A 15,102-nucleotide genomic window follows, 5' to 3' on the forward strand; every position below is an offset into this window, starting at 1 on the left:
TTGACACCAAAGAGTGCTGATGAGCTGTAAGTTGTGCTGAACAAACACAAGATAGTTATTTTACTCCTGTTAGCAGTCATTTTTTAAGACTTAGGGGTAAATTTACTAAAGTGAGAGTTTTTAGAAGGGAGTTTTAAAAGTGATGTTGCCCATAGCAACCAATCAGATTCTAGCTATTATCTTCTAGAAGGTGCTAGTTAAATGTTAAGTAGAATCTGATAGGTTGCTTTTAAAACTCACTTCTAAAATTCTCCCTTTAGTAAATGTACCCCTTATTGTTGATATTAATTGTTACAATCAGTGTATATCGAAAGCAAACAGAAGCAGGTTCTGTCATTAACCAGGACAGCAGTGTTTACTGTTGAGTGGCTTGGACTATAGCCTTGTGCAGATATTATAGTAATACTAATCTGCATTTCCGTACAGGAGCCAGGGACAGCCTGCTGTCATGAAAACTGAAGCCCCTGTAACAGCCTTGGTGATATATCTGTAAAATACATAATTAGCAATTGAGTGAGCTCTCACTTTGAAAATGAGACCTTTTACTACTGAATCCATTGGCTGCACTATAAATTATTTCCTTATCACTTTTACGGTATCTGATAAGTCAACCTCAATTAGGACAAAGAACAACTATGGTAAAGAAATGCTACATTTTGCTAATTTCTTTCCAAATTAACAAGCAACATGGAAATTGTTAAGTTTACAAGAGACTATCACATCGTTCGGTATGCAGGGCATTGGGCTCCCAGAATAGGGATAATGATAGGCGTCGGGGTTTTGACACCTGTCGTTAATCCTCTGTCGGGATTGCACAGTTGGGAAGCCGGTGGTCGGCATTTTGACCATCGGCTTCCTGTCTGCATACCCATCACAAAGCACCTGTACAGTATAATATTTGTTTTTCAAGTGAACCTACCAATAGTAGAACTAAACCTACTGTATATTTTACAAATGTCCACATGGGTTAAACCAGGTGGATGAACCACAGATAGATAGTAAAAAATTCAAGTACACAATGTATAATATATACATTGTTGTATTGTAATATAGTAAAGTAGAAAGCCTAGGGCTCCCAAACATTAATAAAATAAATAAAGTAATATATTCTGATACATTTCCTTTAGTCTACACTCATATGGGACTAAAGGTAGTGTTTTGTCTTATTTCTTACCAATCTTTGTGGTCCCAATTGTGACTTCTGGTCCAGTTGTCTAAAGTTACTTGTAAAATAAAGATATCATGCCTTTGTTGGAAGACTGCATGATACTAAGGGCTTCTAAGATGGATTAAGCCCTACCTTGCATATTTTGATAGAAGCATGAAAGTTTCTTAGTTTTAAAAACTGAAATAAATGTTTGGATATATAAAAAAAAATGTATTCCCCTGAAAGAAGGACAGGAAGCATCTTATGTTATGTCATTAAAAAATTGAATACCCTTTGATCGGACAGCCATGGCTTAAAAAAGATTAATTGATAGTGGACTGATGAGTGCAGCAAACAGCGTCAATTTATATAGCTTGTTTAGTCTGTCAGAGTGTGAGTGCAAGAGATCTTACAGTGTGAATATGAGACAAGTTTGGGCACTTAAAGGATACCAGAAGAGAGAGGAGACCAAGGTGTCATCGAGAATCTTAGCCTCAATTAAACACCAATCTCTTTCAGACCATAAACTAACAGAGAACACATTGAGCTATCTGTACAACCTAATAGTACTGCTTAAATTTCAGAACACTCAGGCCTCCTCTCCACACCAATCTCTGTAACATATGAAGCTGAACTCTAGGTTGTATCTTCCCTAAATGAAGTGTCATGTGTAATATTCTAGGAATTTAAATATTTTTTTGGATATGAATAAATAGGGTCTGAAAAAAATATAAAAAAATGGGCAGGACAATCATCTTAACCAGAGTGAAACAACCTATTCAAACAAAAAAAGTGATGACTTCAATTCCCTAGGCTCAGTTTGATAAAAGAGATCACAGTTGAGAAAAGTTGGCTTGGAACAGTTTTTGTTCTACTTTAGTAATGTACATTCCTAGATATTTAATATTTTTCTGGTATAAGTTAAAAGGAAACTTCTGTCACAAGCTAGCTTTCACTGCAGCTTAGAGAATAAATACTGGTTTTCTGGGAAATACCTTTATATCCTGAATGAAGCTATCAATTTTTATTTATTTGAGATGAAAGACGAGGGAAGATTAGAAATTGTAAAAAGGTCATCCGTGTGAATAGCAAGTTTCTGCTCAGTTTTTCCAACTCTAATATCTATAAAATTTGTAGACAATCATATTTTTGCAGCTACTGGACATATTCAATTAACCGTGCGAAAGGCGCAGCTGGCCTGACAGACGCCACAAAGCTGTTCTCGCTCACCTCTCCTCTGCAAGGGGGAGCAGGGGCCTGCCCTCCTAGTACATTTCTATCTCTAGGTGCTGTTTGAAACCCCCCTAGTCAGTTTTCCCGCCGCCTGCGTGGAGTGCAGTAGTGACCTTCATGGCCTCTCAGGCTCATTGCACCCAAACTTGTCCGACTTTTGAAGGTATGTATTTATTTTTATTTTCTCACAATTTTGTATATTTTGTTCATTTTATGAATGAAAATTACAAAGGTTATGGGTATTTTGTGGAAATATGTCGGTTTGTTCATGGTGGCATCTTAGGTACACTGCGCCTCTTAAAATTTTGTATTTTTTGTTTTACTTGTTTTAAGGTCAATATATGTGGTTTTGGGAATCAGATTTCCATATATTTTCTCTTTGTACATCCTAATGAAGGTCACTGATCACTTTAGAGCATTAGAATTGAGTTAATTAGGTGCTAATGACGATTTTATAACAGGCGTCAGTCAGGTGCACTGCGCCTGAAACTGGGAGTCCCAGAGGTGCGCCTGACACAGGGTTAAGTGCAAGTTTACTAAAAATCTTGCACCTGCAGGTTTTTCTCGAATGTGTGAAATTTTTGGTATTCAATTGGGTGTGGGGTTTTGATTTTTAGTGATCCAGTTTTTCCTAAAATCCATATTTTGGACCCCTTTGGACACCCCTCCTAATGACTAATTAAGCAATTGGAAGTTTCCAATTAGTTAAATTAGTCCTTAAATTACTCACCTTCTTCAACGCTGTACTCCTCCTCCTGGACCAGGCATGGGAGAGGTACTACTCTGCTAACCCTGCAACCCACTACCACTATCCCTATACTCTGAAACTGCTGCCTGGAAACACTACCTCTACCGCTCACCCTACACCCACTCCCGTGCACATACTATACTACCCCTAACCATGCACCTGCTCCCCGTGCAAACTACACTACCCATAGCCCTGCACCTGCTCCTCACATACACTACACCTAACTGCTCATGCTCTCTGCAAACAGCCTCAGAAGCCGTCAGCAGGCTGACTGGACTGAAACATTTTTTTACCCTCCGGCAGGATTTTTCCATCAATAAACCCAATGACCAATTTTATTTCAATTGCATACCATGGGTATCGGGAGCTCTCATAAACGCAGTAATCCAAAATTGGTCACAAAGTCAACGTAATGTTTTTTGCGGTCAAAACCTCATGACCAAATGGATATGCCCCTAAGGGTTCAATTAGTTAGGCAAATATTAGTGGAGAGAGAAGGTAAGGAGTAAAATTATGTCATTAGCTGCTTGGTCTAATATGCATACAGATTTGTGGAGGGATTTTGGCAGGTTTAGTTATCACAACTATATTGACTAGTGTTGCACCCATCAAAAGAGGCTCTATCTAGAATTTTATTGCGCAAGTCTATTAAGAACTGGGCCAGTATCTTAAAAAAATAATGTAGGCTACTTCTGTCATCCAGTCGATTGCACTGATGTGGAGAATGTGCAAGTTACTGTACATAGGAATGGAAAGTTTCTAAATACCATTAGAATTTAAGTGGTATCATATGTGGTATACACATACAGTATGTCATTATTCCTTTTAATTTCATTGATCAGACCAAGTGCAGGTTTTTTCAAAGTTTGGCTTAATCATAAATATATGAAGTTTTTTTTAATGAATCCATTTTCTATAAAATATTAACTCTCTAAAACTGTGAGAGGATAAGCCTCCTAGTGGGTTTGTTTAACATAACTCATGTGAAATTCATATACAGTACTTCATGAAGGAATATTTCTGGCTCGCACGTCAATCACATTACAGTACTTCAAAGTTAGAAAGACGACACTGTATTTCTGTCAACAGAAATATCAACCTGCACTAAGGCTTAATCGATAACATTTCCTATTGGGAACAAATGTGCGTTGAAGTATACAAAATAATCTGACATTAAATTTCCTATCTAAAAAAACCCAAAAGACAAAACCCCCCAAAAAACTATAAGAATGACATTATGACAGTTATAATCCGAATATATATATATATATATATATATATATATAATGAAGGTTGGTATACATAACTGCGATCTCTACTACTTGTGGTTGCAGTTTCCTAGCTTTTCTCAAAGTAGGACTAGATTCAAATAGAACCCACAACTATTCTCTGCTATTCTCAGTAAATGTACTGCAAACATTATCTGCATATTAAGCTATTTATATCAACAAGTTTTAGTTAAAAAAAACTAATATATCCTTTGTGTAAGTGTCACATACGTGTTTAGGACAGATGGATATGCAGAACATGTAGCTGCCTGGGGTTGGGATGCATCAGTGAAGACTATTTGTTTCTGACTTAGGAACATTATCAGGATCTTATGATACATCAGCACACAGCCATCATCAGAAAGACAAAGGTTTAAAACATATGGGCACTATTTTACTTCTTTTTTGTGCTGGGACACATTCACTTGCCACTGTACATTTCTTTGGTTATTTATCCATTACTTGTTTGCTGTAATCCTGCGCACTGAGAATGCATTGTGTGCATCAGATTATTTTAGGAAACATGGCATGCTGGAGCAGATAATGATATGACCAGATTTGCAGCTACACTATGGGGTCATTTCTATTAGCCACAAGTTCCCTTGCGGTGTAAGTGGGGCTCTTGTCCGAGGTGAGATTGAGCAAAGAGGGGCCAAGTTGTGGTGCCGTTCCGGCATTTCTATTCCACTGCAAAAGCAAATTGCCCCCTTTGCACCTATAGGATTGACCCATATGACGGATAGATGCAAGTGATCATAATACTGGACTGTGGTTGTTACATAACCAGGCTAACTAACCAGAATATTCACTGGACAACAAAATATAACCACAGAAGCTCCATTCTGTGTGAAATAGACACCAAACAAATGTAAAGGCTGCAATGACAAGGATTAAATTAATATATAATAAATTGATGCATACAGTAGCTGCGGAGATATTTGTTAGCTATAGTGACTATATATGGATTTATTTTATTAGATTACTTTCTTAATCTTTTACATAATGCCAAGCTTGGCAGTGAAAGGGTTATGTGAGGCTGGTTGCTTTGCTCTTTAAGATGCTAGTATAAAAAAGTTTGTATATGAAATAAGTTGATAAATGCTGATATACAGAATAATATATTGCATATCAAATAGATGAAAGTTTGTATGTAAGAACGTCACTTTTCTTTTTACTTTTCATCTGCTTTCAAATTCTCTGCCTTGAGATCTATATTAAACGTGACACTTGTTATCGAGTTTATTGCATCTGGCACAGACACTGGGACATTTTATATTGTTTTTGGAGATTGAACAGCAACCCCCCCTTCTGTTATTTCTATTCACATTTATACAATGCTACTTGTGATTTTGTCTTATGACCTTGCGGCTGACAAGCTAACTATGGCAGATGTTTCCGCCCAACAGATAGGTTTATGTAATATTTGTAAACAATATGACTATAATAACATTTTAATAAAGAGAAGGTTTCCTATTATATAACAGTTGATTTAGTAATGTTACATTTACAGTATGTCTTATAAAATTGGCTTTCTAGGCGTAAACTGGCTACACACTATACGATGTGTACCAATGGGCTTAACTACCACAGGTGCGAGGAGTGCAGCTGCTATGGGTCCCAGAGCTGAGGTGGGCCTATCTTCCTTGTAAAGTTACATGTGTTATATATATTTTTCACCATTGGGTGGTACCATAGGCGTCTTTATAATGGGTGCAAGGTGTGCAGTGCACATAGGCCCCCGCAGGGGCGTTTCTAGAGAGGAGGGGGCCCGTGTGCGGTCTCCGACATGGGCCCCCTCCTCTCTGCCTGGCGGCCGGCAGCGCACTGAGCTGTGCGCAGCCATCGCCGGAGTTATAGACTCTGGGCACAACGTGGGACTCCGGAGAAGTGAGTAATATTATGGGTTATGGGGCACCCATTATAGATACGCCTCTGAGCCCCCGGGTCCAGGGGTGCCCACACTGCACACCTTGCACCCATTGTTAATAAATACTTATACCTCTGCAGATTCCGATGTGCTGCTCCGCAGCGCTGGGCCGGCACTGCAGAGCAGCAAAAAATCAATGGGAAAATGGCAGCGGACGTTTTCCCGGTGACCTACGCATGCGCAGAAAAGATGTCCCCAGGAAAATACAGTAGGTACGGGCACCATTTTCATGGAGACCCGTGCATGCGCTGTAGATTCTGGCATGAAGCCAGAATCTACTGTGCTCAGTGTGCCGGCAGAGAGGAGGGGGCCCAAACCGAGGCTACACACTGGCCCCCTCCTCCTCTTTTAAATTGCCCCTGGGTGGTACACAGGGGCCCTTACAAACTTTTGCTATAGAGCCTTCAAATACCTGTTTACACCTCTGTGTGTACCAAGGAGGGGCAGTCAGGGTAGGCAGAGTATCCCCTGTCATACTCCTGAGATTTGATATAAAAATAATTAGAATAATACAAAGAAGATATCTAATCATTTTTATAATTAACACTCACCAGCTTTGTGGAGCTCCCTGGGACTGCAGGGGGACGAGAGATGAGGTAACAGCTTAGCTTTGCTTTTGTATTGTCAGACACTGCTTGCAGAGCTGGGGGCGGGGCCACACCATGAGCAGTTAGCTGCACAGAGAGCTAATGGAGGCATGCCTCTGAGTATGGGGGCGTGTCTTGAGCACTGATGGAAACCTTAGATGTGTCATGTGACCAGAAAGTGCACTGCAGTGATCGGAGCTCAGTTAGCAGAAGCAAGAGAAGACACAGTGATGCAGGTAGTAGATTCAATGGACACTGAAGCTTAGTGTACTGAGGGGAGAGTTACAGTGAGTAGAAGGTGAGACAGGCTCCCAGCAATCAGATCCACCTCCATGTGTGCCTCCCAGGCCATTCACCTCACCGCACATCACTGGTGTGGACCCATGGAATGACGCAATGTAACGATACGTCACGCACATCATACACACTACATGATCCTATGTACCGGCAGTGCAATATATCGTTCCATGCTGCATGTAGCAGCATGGCGGCATTCATTGCATCATGTCATCTGCTGTGCAGAACAACAGATGGGACGATGCGATGAATGACCGTCACTGAACAATGGATCAGACGTACACAATGCACGATCCTTACAATATACCATTCAGATTTGTGACGGAACAATATATTGAAGGACAGATCGCATAGTGCATACCCAGCTTTAGGCTGGCAAAGTGTTCTGGAGATTCCTGATTGGCAAATTTAAGGATATTCAGAGCAATGTACTGAAATGTATGTATAAATCTATACAATCCATAGCTCAAGTCTGAGAATAATGTGACTATACCTTTAGGATTTGTGTGTTTCAGAACAGCACAAGCTTCTGAGGTTAAACCTAAAAATATGGAGTAAAATCCCCAAAATGCTGTAACTGTTAAATGATAAACAATGGAGTCACATTTTCCTGCATACATCCTAAAATACAATTTCAACTCAAATTATTTTTATATTAAAGGCAATATACATTAGCACAATTATAGAAATAATGTAAACATCTTGTTTACATTATTTCTATAATTATTTGATTAACACCAGCAAATGTTTTGTATTTTGCACATTTGCCTGAACATGTTTTATGTTTTTCAACTGTCCTGGCCATTATGTCTTCATTTTGTTCAACTCTTTTCCTGGTTATACTGCCCTAAGCACACCCAACACTCCAATACTCATGCCTTGTTATATAATAGTAATAAACTGCACTATTCATTTTCTGTATTTCATAGGGAACATTTTACTGTTCACATGCTAGCAAATTACCAGTGATCTCTTATCTTACGTAACTACACATACCCTTGCAAGTAATAAAATCAATAGATTATTTAAAGGGATACAAGTCATATTAATTAAATGTATATACTCCAACTGATAAGATGTCTTGAAAATCATTATTAATTCATTTTTTGCTGCCAAAGGTGTTAAAACAGCATTGTAACTAATCAGTATTTCCGCAGCACAAAGTGGTTATTGTTTGTGATAAGCACCAATAAATGGATGGCACAGTTGAATGCTTGCCAGGCTCTGTTGTAGCAATAAATAAGAGCAGCTGTTACAGGTGAGCTCAATCTTCCTGTAGACAAGCAAGTATATTAATAGCAGCTTTATTTCCACCAGAAGGCAGTAGAAAAATAAAACTAACAGTGATTTGCAAAACATTTTAGTTTACTTTTTATAGCAATAGTTATCTTTAAGTTTAGATATACAACTGCACACTGTAGTGTATATCGGTGGAGTGTAAATATATATGTACATACACACATTTTGCCCTTTTTTGATATATAGTCAAATAAAAATTTGCATGAAATGAGTCATTTGAATCCTACCACTCTTATTTCTATGATTTACAATGATAAATATTGCATGCTATATCCTTTGAGATGTTATGATAAGATGAATGAAGCAAATAAAAATTAACATGTATAAATGAATGACTGTGTTTTAATTTGACTTTTGTAAAGGATGCTTAAATTAGATGAAATAGTACAACATAGTAGGGATTGTGCTGAAGCACTGTATATAGAGTAATCATGGGCCTAGGTGACAAAGTCCTAGCTTATTGTTAGTAGAATCTGGTTAGTTGCAAACAATGCGGTTTGCAATTGTAACTCACAATTTGTGCATAGTGCAGTCTTCGGAATGGAGCAAATTTGCTCTCAATTTCTCGCCAGCGTTTGTTAAGATGGATCAGAGTTGGCTCCACCGCTTTGGCAGCCCCATCCTTAGACAAACGTTCGGCTTGTCTGTGTACTGCATTCAGCTCTTCTTTCTTCTTCTCCAATTCTCCATCAATCTCCTATTGAGCAAAACCAATACAGGGTCCAGGGCAGTTAGCTAGCTAATTAATGAACTTGCATTAGAAGTAGCAGCAAATATTTCTGGCAACACTGTCACTTGTTTCTTTTTTTAGACTTTTATTGTAATAAACAAATAAACAATATAACAAAAAAGTTATGCTAATAGACTGATGCAAAAACAACACAACATTACCACTGTATTTAGCTCCTGTGTTTAATACGTGCATTCTACAACTCAACTGTATGCTTAGTTTACATGGAAATATTAATTTTTAGTTTTTATTTGTGTGAATTAATAATTCTGCCTTTAGACAAAACAAAATATATTTAATATATTTTGCTAATTAATGGCAAACCAAAGCAATAATGAAGCAAAATAATATGGTGAAAATCATAACTCATTGGATGCAAAGAACAATTTGGAGTGACTGGACAATAACATATGGACATGTTGTGATGAATGGAGTGTGCTAATATGAGAAAGAAGTCATCCACGTACTGTTAGTCATTAGTTCATCTGGAACAAAGATACACAATAACACAAGTTAATATTATAACAATCAACAGAATCATTGTTAAGGGTTTAACAGGCTATAACAAACCAATCTCCACCCATTTTACATTTGTATCACCATACTGATAAGATTACTCCTACTAGCTGTATTTCTTTCAAAAACACAAACTAAATCTGTTTTCAACATCTGTTTAATTAAAAAATTCTAAGGACACTCTAGTTGCTTTCACGAGTCTCCTCCTTGACTCATTTGTCATTCAGCACTGGCAGACAGCAAGCCAGACCTTATACTGCTGTCACTGCACTGTTGCTGCACTCTCACACAGTTAACCACCAGTGCTGTGTTCTCAAATAGTTAATCATTATTGGTTCAAAGGCTGTATTTTAACCATAATACAGCAAACAATGTAATATAGATTGGAAGAGGGGTATGCAGTCAGATTGTTGATATTCTGAATGTTATCTTTGTGAATGTCGACAGTTAGAGTGTTGACAAAGGGTTTTAGGAGTAGGGTAAGGCTGCGATTAGGGTTAGATTTACTTAGAAACAACCATTGTTAACATTCTAACTGTACATTCAGGCAGGGTTGACATTGTGAATGTCGACATGTTACATGTCAACATTCTGAACATATTGACATTCTGAATGTCGGTATAATACACTGTACCGCACCCAGAAAAGGATCTTTTTAGCAGTTGAGGTAAATAAACTAAAGTAAAATGGTTGGAGATTCCCTTAAAAAAAACAATATAGCAAAACAAATTGATTTTAATAACAAAAGCATATTGCACTTGGTGGCCTTTCATAGTCATTAACTGTAGTTTTACATCACTTTATGAAATATGTATGTTTATTTTATTTATTCAAAGGTGTATAATGATTACTATTTCTTACTTTGCTTATAATTAAATAATGAGGTTTACTTAACTCCATCATTTTCTATTAAAATTAGTAAACTGCAAAATATGTCTACACAACAAAGCATATAGTACAGTACATAGGCCCTGTGGCTGTCTTGTACAGATGAAGCCAATGTAGGCTGGGCCACTGGATGAGTTGTTATATTAGGCCAATTGCTGGATTTTTATTGGATCAATTCACAAATCTTCAATTAATGATTAAAATAACGCCTGGATGGCATGCTGGGACTTGTAGACCCATGTGATTCAGCGAGCCACAGGATAGCCTGGTCTGATACATGCAACAATGTTACAAATATTCTTAAAACAAATCCCAGTGAATCGTGCAGTGTAAATTTGGAAGCATTTAACCTAAATAGTATATAAAAATTGCAAGCCAGGATCACTGAGAAATATTTGATCAATTCGAACCACACAAGAGCAACAAATATATTCCAGTTGTTATTTGCAATAATCTGAGTGTTATGCATCTTGCTCTACATTGCATTCACTGGTGTCTTAAAAAGTGAACTAATTAATGCATGCATTATTTATATTGTGCATACACATACACACATACATAAGAATACCTTAAGCTTCTGCTCATCCTTGGGTTCTGGAAGACTAGCTATTTTCTTCTCAATATCATCCAAACATTTCAGTAAATCATCAGATTGTCTCTTGTATTGGTACCACTGATGAGAAATGTCCAAAGCTTTTTTTCTTCTTTGTGATCTCAAATCCTATTTATATTATGAATGACAATATATGCAAAGTCTGACATTAAATCACAGATGGTTTGCAATTACCTGTAGTTATTTTCAAGAATTGTATACACATTTTAACAAAGCACTAATCCATGCATAAGCCCAACCGCTAACCTTACAAGGAATATACAGTAGTATACGGAATGATAGAGTTCATTGGCTGCAGCACAAAGGGATTCATTAATCAAAACCTTTTACGTATTAATGTGACTGCTGCAGCTATAATTCAGGATAAAGTCATAGAGGGTTGTGCATATAAATACAAGCAGCATTATAATGTAAACGAGTTAGATGAATTACCCCCAATATTCATCTATAATTTTCTCAGAGGACTGGTGGAAGTGTTACTTTAATATCCAGTTTATGCTGTTACTGTGATACGTAATGGACTTTAAATTTAATTTGATAAATACATATATACAGCATTACTTTTTCAATTGAAAAACACAGACATTGACAAATAACCAAACTAACGTATATTTCATCATTTTATGTTCAACTTTTACAAAACAAAAATGCTTAAATGTTTTCCTTTGTTAAATATTCTAAACAGAGACCAGAAACGTGTTTTGTGTCCACAAAAGGAAGTGACACTTAGAGATTCTGTAATTTTTCAAGGGATACAGTTTAACCTAAGAAGTTCTACTGTGATCAAAGCTGCTGCAACTCCCATAATGCAGAGCAAGATCCCCCACGGGTAGGATAAAGATATCACTTACCACCTGATATGCGCATTGTAAATCCTTTGTGCATACCATAACTCTGCAGACATATAACTATTGATCTTGTGACTACACATCACATAATAATGTACACTTCACAAATTAGATTACATGATGCATGTATTTATCCATGTTTTAAATTAGTATATGAGCAACAGAGTGTCCCACGCTGGATAAAAAAAACATCTTGATATCCAAAGGCCACTTCCAAGTACAAATAACTGCTATAAGAATTTAATATAAGTCTGTTTGAATTTTCTTAAAGTAATCAATATTCCTTTGAGTTTTTATCTGTCAAGGGTGAATGCCTTTATTGACTAACAAAAAATGAAAATCAATGACCTCACTTCTTGAAAACACAACCAATAATGAAGTGTCCTATAGGACAGATTTAAAGGACATTTTTTCATAATTAAAGATAATGCTAAATCTCTAGATATGACATCCCTAGCTTCCAGTAAACATAACAGGAAAAAAAATGATATTTACATAGGTAATATCTTAGAATAAACTCTGGTTGTTCTCTGAATTCCTTAATATTGATCACTAGATAATTATGTAACAATCTATACATAAAACTTCTTAGAGGGCATTTAAAACAACCAGAGTTTTATAAATAATAGGAACAATACTACATTAAATAGTTTCATTATTAAGGATCCTTAGTAGTCTCTCTCTCCTTAAGGCTGCGTGTGATCAGATTGCCAAATCACTTCTTTCAGATTTTCAAGATTTGTATGGGTTGTCAATGGAGCTAATCCCCAGCACGTCTATCATGACTCAGAAAGCTCCAAACAGCTATACTTTTCCTCAGTAAGGATGTTGATGCTTTATAATGAACTTTTAGGTTCATATAGTGAAGATAAATAAGTCATGAACTCAAACGTGGCACAGATTGGGTGAAATGTTAAAGATGTGTCCTCATACATCTAGCCTGAATACGCCATGTGGTATGAGTGAGCTGCAAGATCATGGTCACCTATATCTTAGCGCCAGGTGACTTTTTCACGTTAATCGCAATGTGATGCAACTAGGATGCACCAGTTCAAGAGGCTCATTAGGCACATTTACACAGCTCTGTTACTTGCCTGATCACTACTATGTGGAAGAATCCAAATCCTTCCTTTTCTCTTGCTATTATTATTGGTAACGTATCTGCCAAACGTATCAGATGGAATACAGTGCTGATTCATTTGATATCCAGAGACTCAGTCGCACACAGATATAAAAGGGTCACAAATCAAATTAATCAGCACAGTCTCCTGATGTGTCCTAGTCGCATCACATTATGACTAAGGTGTATTTTGGGTGGAAAAGATGCCCAATGCTAGAAGAGTCACACGGCTGTTTGGCAGCAAAGATGTATGAGGACACATCTGTAAGTGCAGGGAATTGGGATATCACCTGGGAAAGGGCAGAAAGATCTTCCATAAATTTGTGAATCAATGAAAACACGGAAAGGCCATCTTCTAGATGGAATTATGTCCTGACCAAACTTTTCTGAAAGCGGACACGAGGGACCCTTTCTGAAAGATCTGGTGGGGTTGCTCTAAACTGTAGCTTCTATGGTCACACATCAGAACCATGTTCTTTGTCTTTATATTAGATCCATCTGTTCCAAAATAAATTTTACTCACTTTGCTTGTTCAAGAGGCTCATTAGGCACATTTACAGCTGTACAGTAACTTGGATGATCACTACTATGTGAAAGAAGCCAAATCCTCCTTCCTATTCTCTTGCTATTATTAATGGTAACATATCTGGCAAACATATCAGATAAATACATGACTAGTGTTTTAAAAATCTCTACCTCATTTCCAAAAATATGGGAACATTTGCTTTAATTCAATAATCACATTCCTTCTATTTTGTATTCTTCCCCTCAGGAAGGTTCTCTTTTGATATTATAATGCCATAAGACAATTTTGTACACAGTGACCCCCAAGTGGTTTCCTCTTTCCTATTTTGCCCTATATTCACTGCCAGCTGACTACTCATCTTTATATCCCTTTTATTCTAGTAATCCTTGGCATCGATTACTGTCATCCTTAGGAGTTTAATTACTGAGCTATCTTGTTGTTACAGTGGTGATTGCGTTACTTGAGAGATAATTTGTAATGGTTGTTTCATATACTAAACTATCTTAATGTAATCTGTTTTTTTAAAACAAAGGTGACAATATTTTTACATTGAAATAATAATTTCTTTAATATACACTTGGCAAAGTGTTGCATATACATGTGGTTAACTAGCGTAAGCAGTTTTTCCAATTCTCACACTGCCTACCAGTTTTGCCAGGAGTACATCCATTTTGTTTCTGGTAGTTCCTTAACTTTACTACTTGCCAGACTGATGCTTGGATTTTATAGTATATCCATTTTTATTTATAAAACACTGTAAACAATTCAGTTTGAAATTGAGCAAATAAGTTATACAGTCTATTTAAGAACATTTTAAAAATCAATCATGTGACACAGATGATATCACAACTAATGAACTATAAGGATGGATACCTATTTTTACATTTAAAATATTTTACAGCAGTTTTTGTTACTTTATCAATATAAAAATGTGATTAAACCAAAATATTTTAAACATGTGATACACATATACAAATATTAATGACATACTAGTTACCTTGAGAGCATTATGTTTAGTCTGTAATAGTTGTTGTTTTAGTTTGATTTCTTCTCTTTTTTTATCATCACTAAGCTTTAACTGAAGATTATTTCCTCTCTGCAGCAATTCTTTCACTTGTCCATCATCATCCTTACTCTGGTAAAAAGAATAGTGAGAAAAAAAACAATTATTATTACTAATAAATTATAACACAAACAGAACAAGTGCATTCTAAGGACTATACCTTTATGCATGAAGGCATGAGAAGAGAAATGGGCTGAAGCAAAAGTATTGCGAGTACCTACAAGAATATCACAGTATCATCTGTTGTGTTCATTGGACTGAGAGCTAGAGATGGGTAACGTTCTTATTACTG

At 36.8% G+C, this 15,102-nt stretch overlaps 1 protein-coding gene across 1 annotated transcript in view; it reads right to left on the reverse strand.

Moving 5' to 3' along the window:
- Window positions 1-15,102, reverse strand: part of DMD (dystrophin) — a 2,214,077-nt gene that overhangs the window by 1,492,113 nt on the left and 706,862 nt on the right. The window contains exons 38-40 of the mRNA XM_088454197.1: window positions 14,745-14,882; window positions 11,209-11,361; window positions 9,021-9,203 (exon numbers count right to left, since the gene is read on the reverse strand). Coding sequence (XP_088310323.1) covers window positions 9,021-9,203; window positions 11,209-11,361; window positions 14,745-14,882 — 474 coding nt within the window. The remainder of the gene's footprint in view (window positions 1-9,020; window positions 9,204-11,208; window positions 11,362-14,744; window positions 14,883-15,102) is intronic.

The sequence above is a fragment of the Taudactylus pleione genome, unplaced genomic scaffold (assembly GCF_031769625.1).
Source record: "Taudactylus pleione unplaced genomic scaffold, aTauple2 ptg000609l, whole genome shotgun sequence".
Classification (NCBI taxonomy): Eukaryota; Metazoa; Chordata; class Amphibia; order Anura; family Myobatrachidae; genus Taudactylus; species Taudactylus pleione.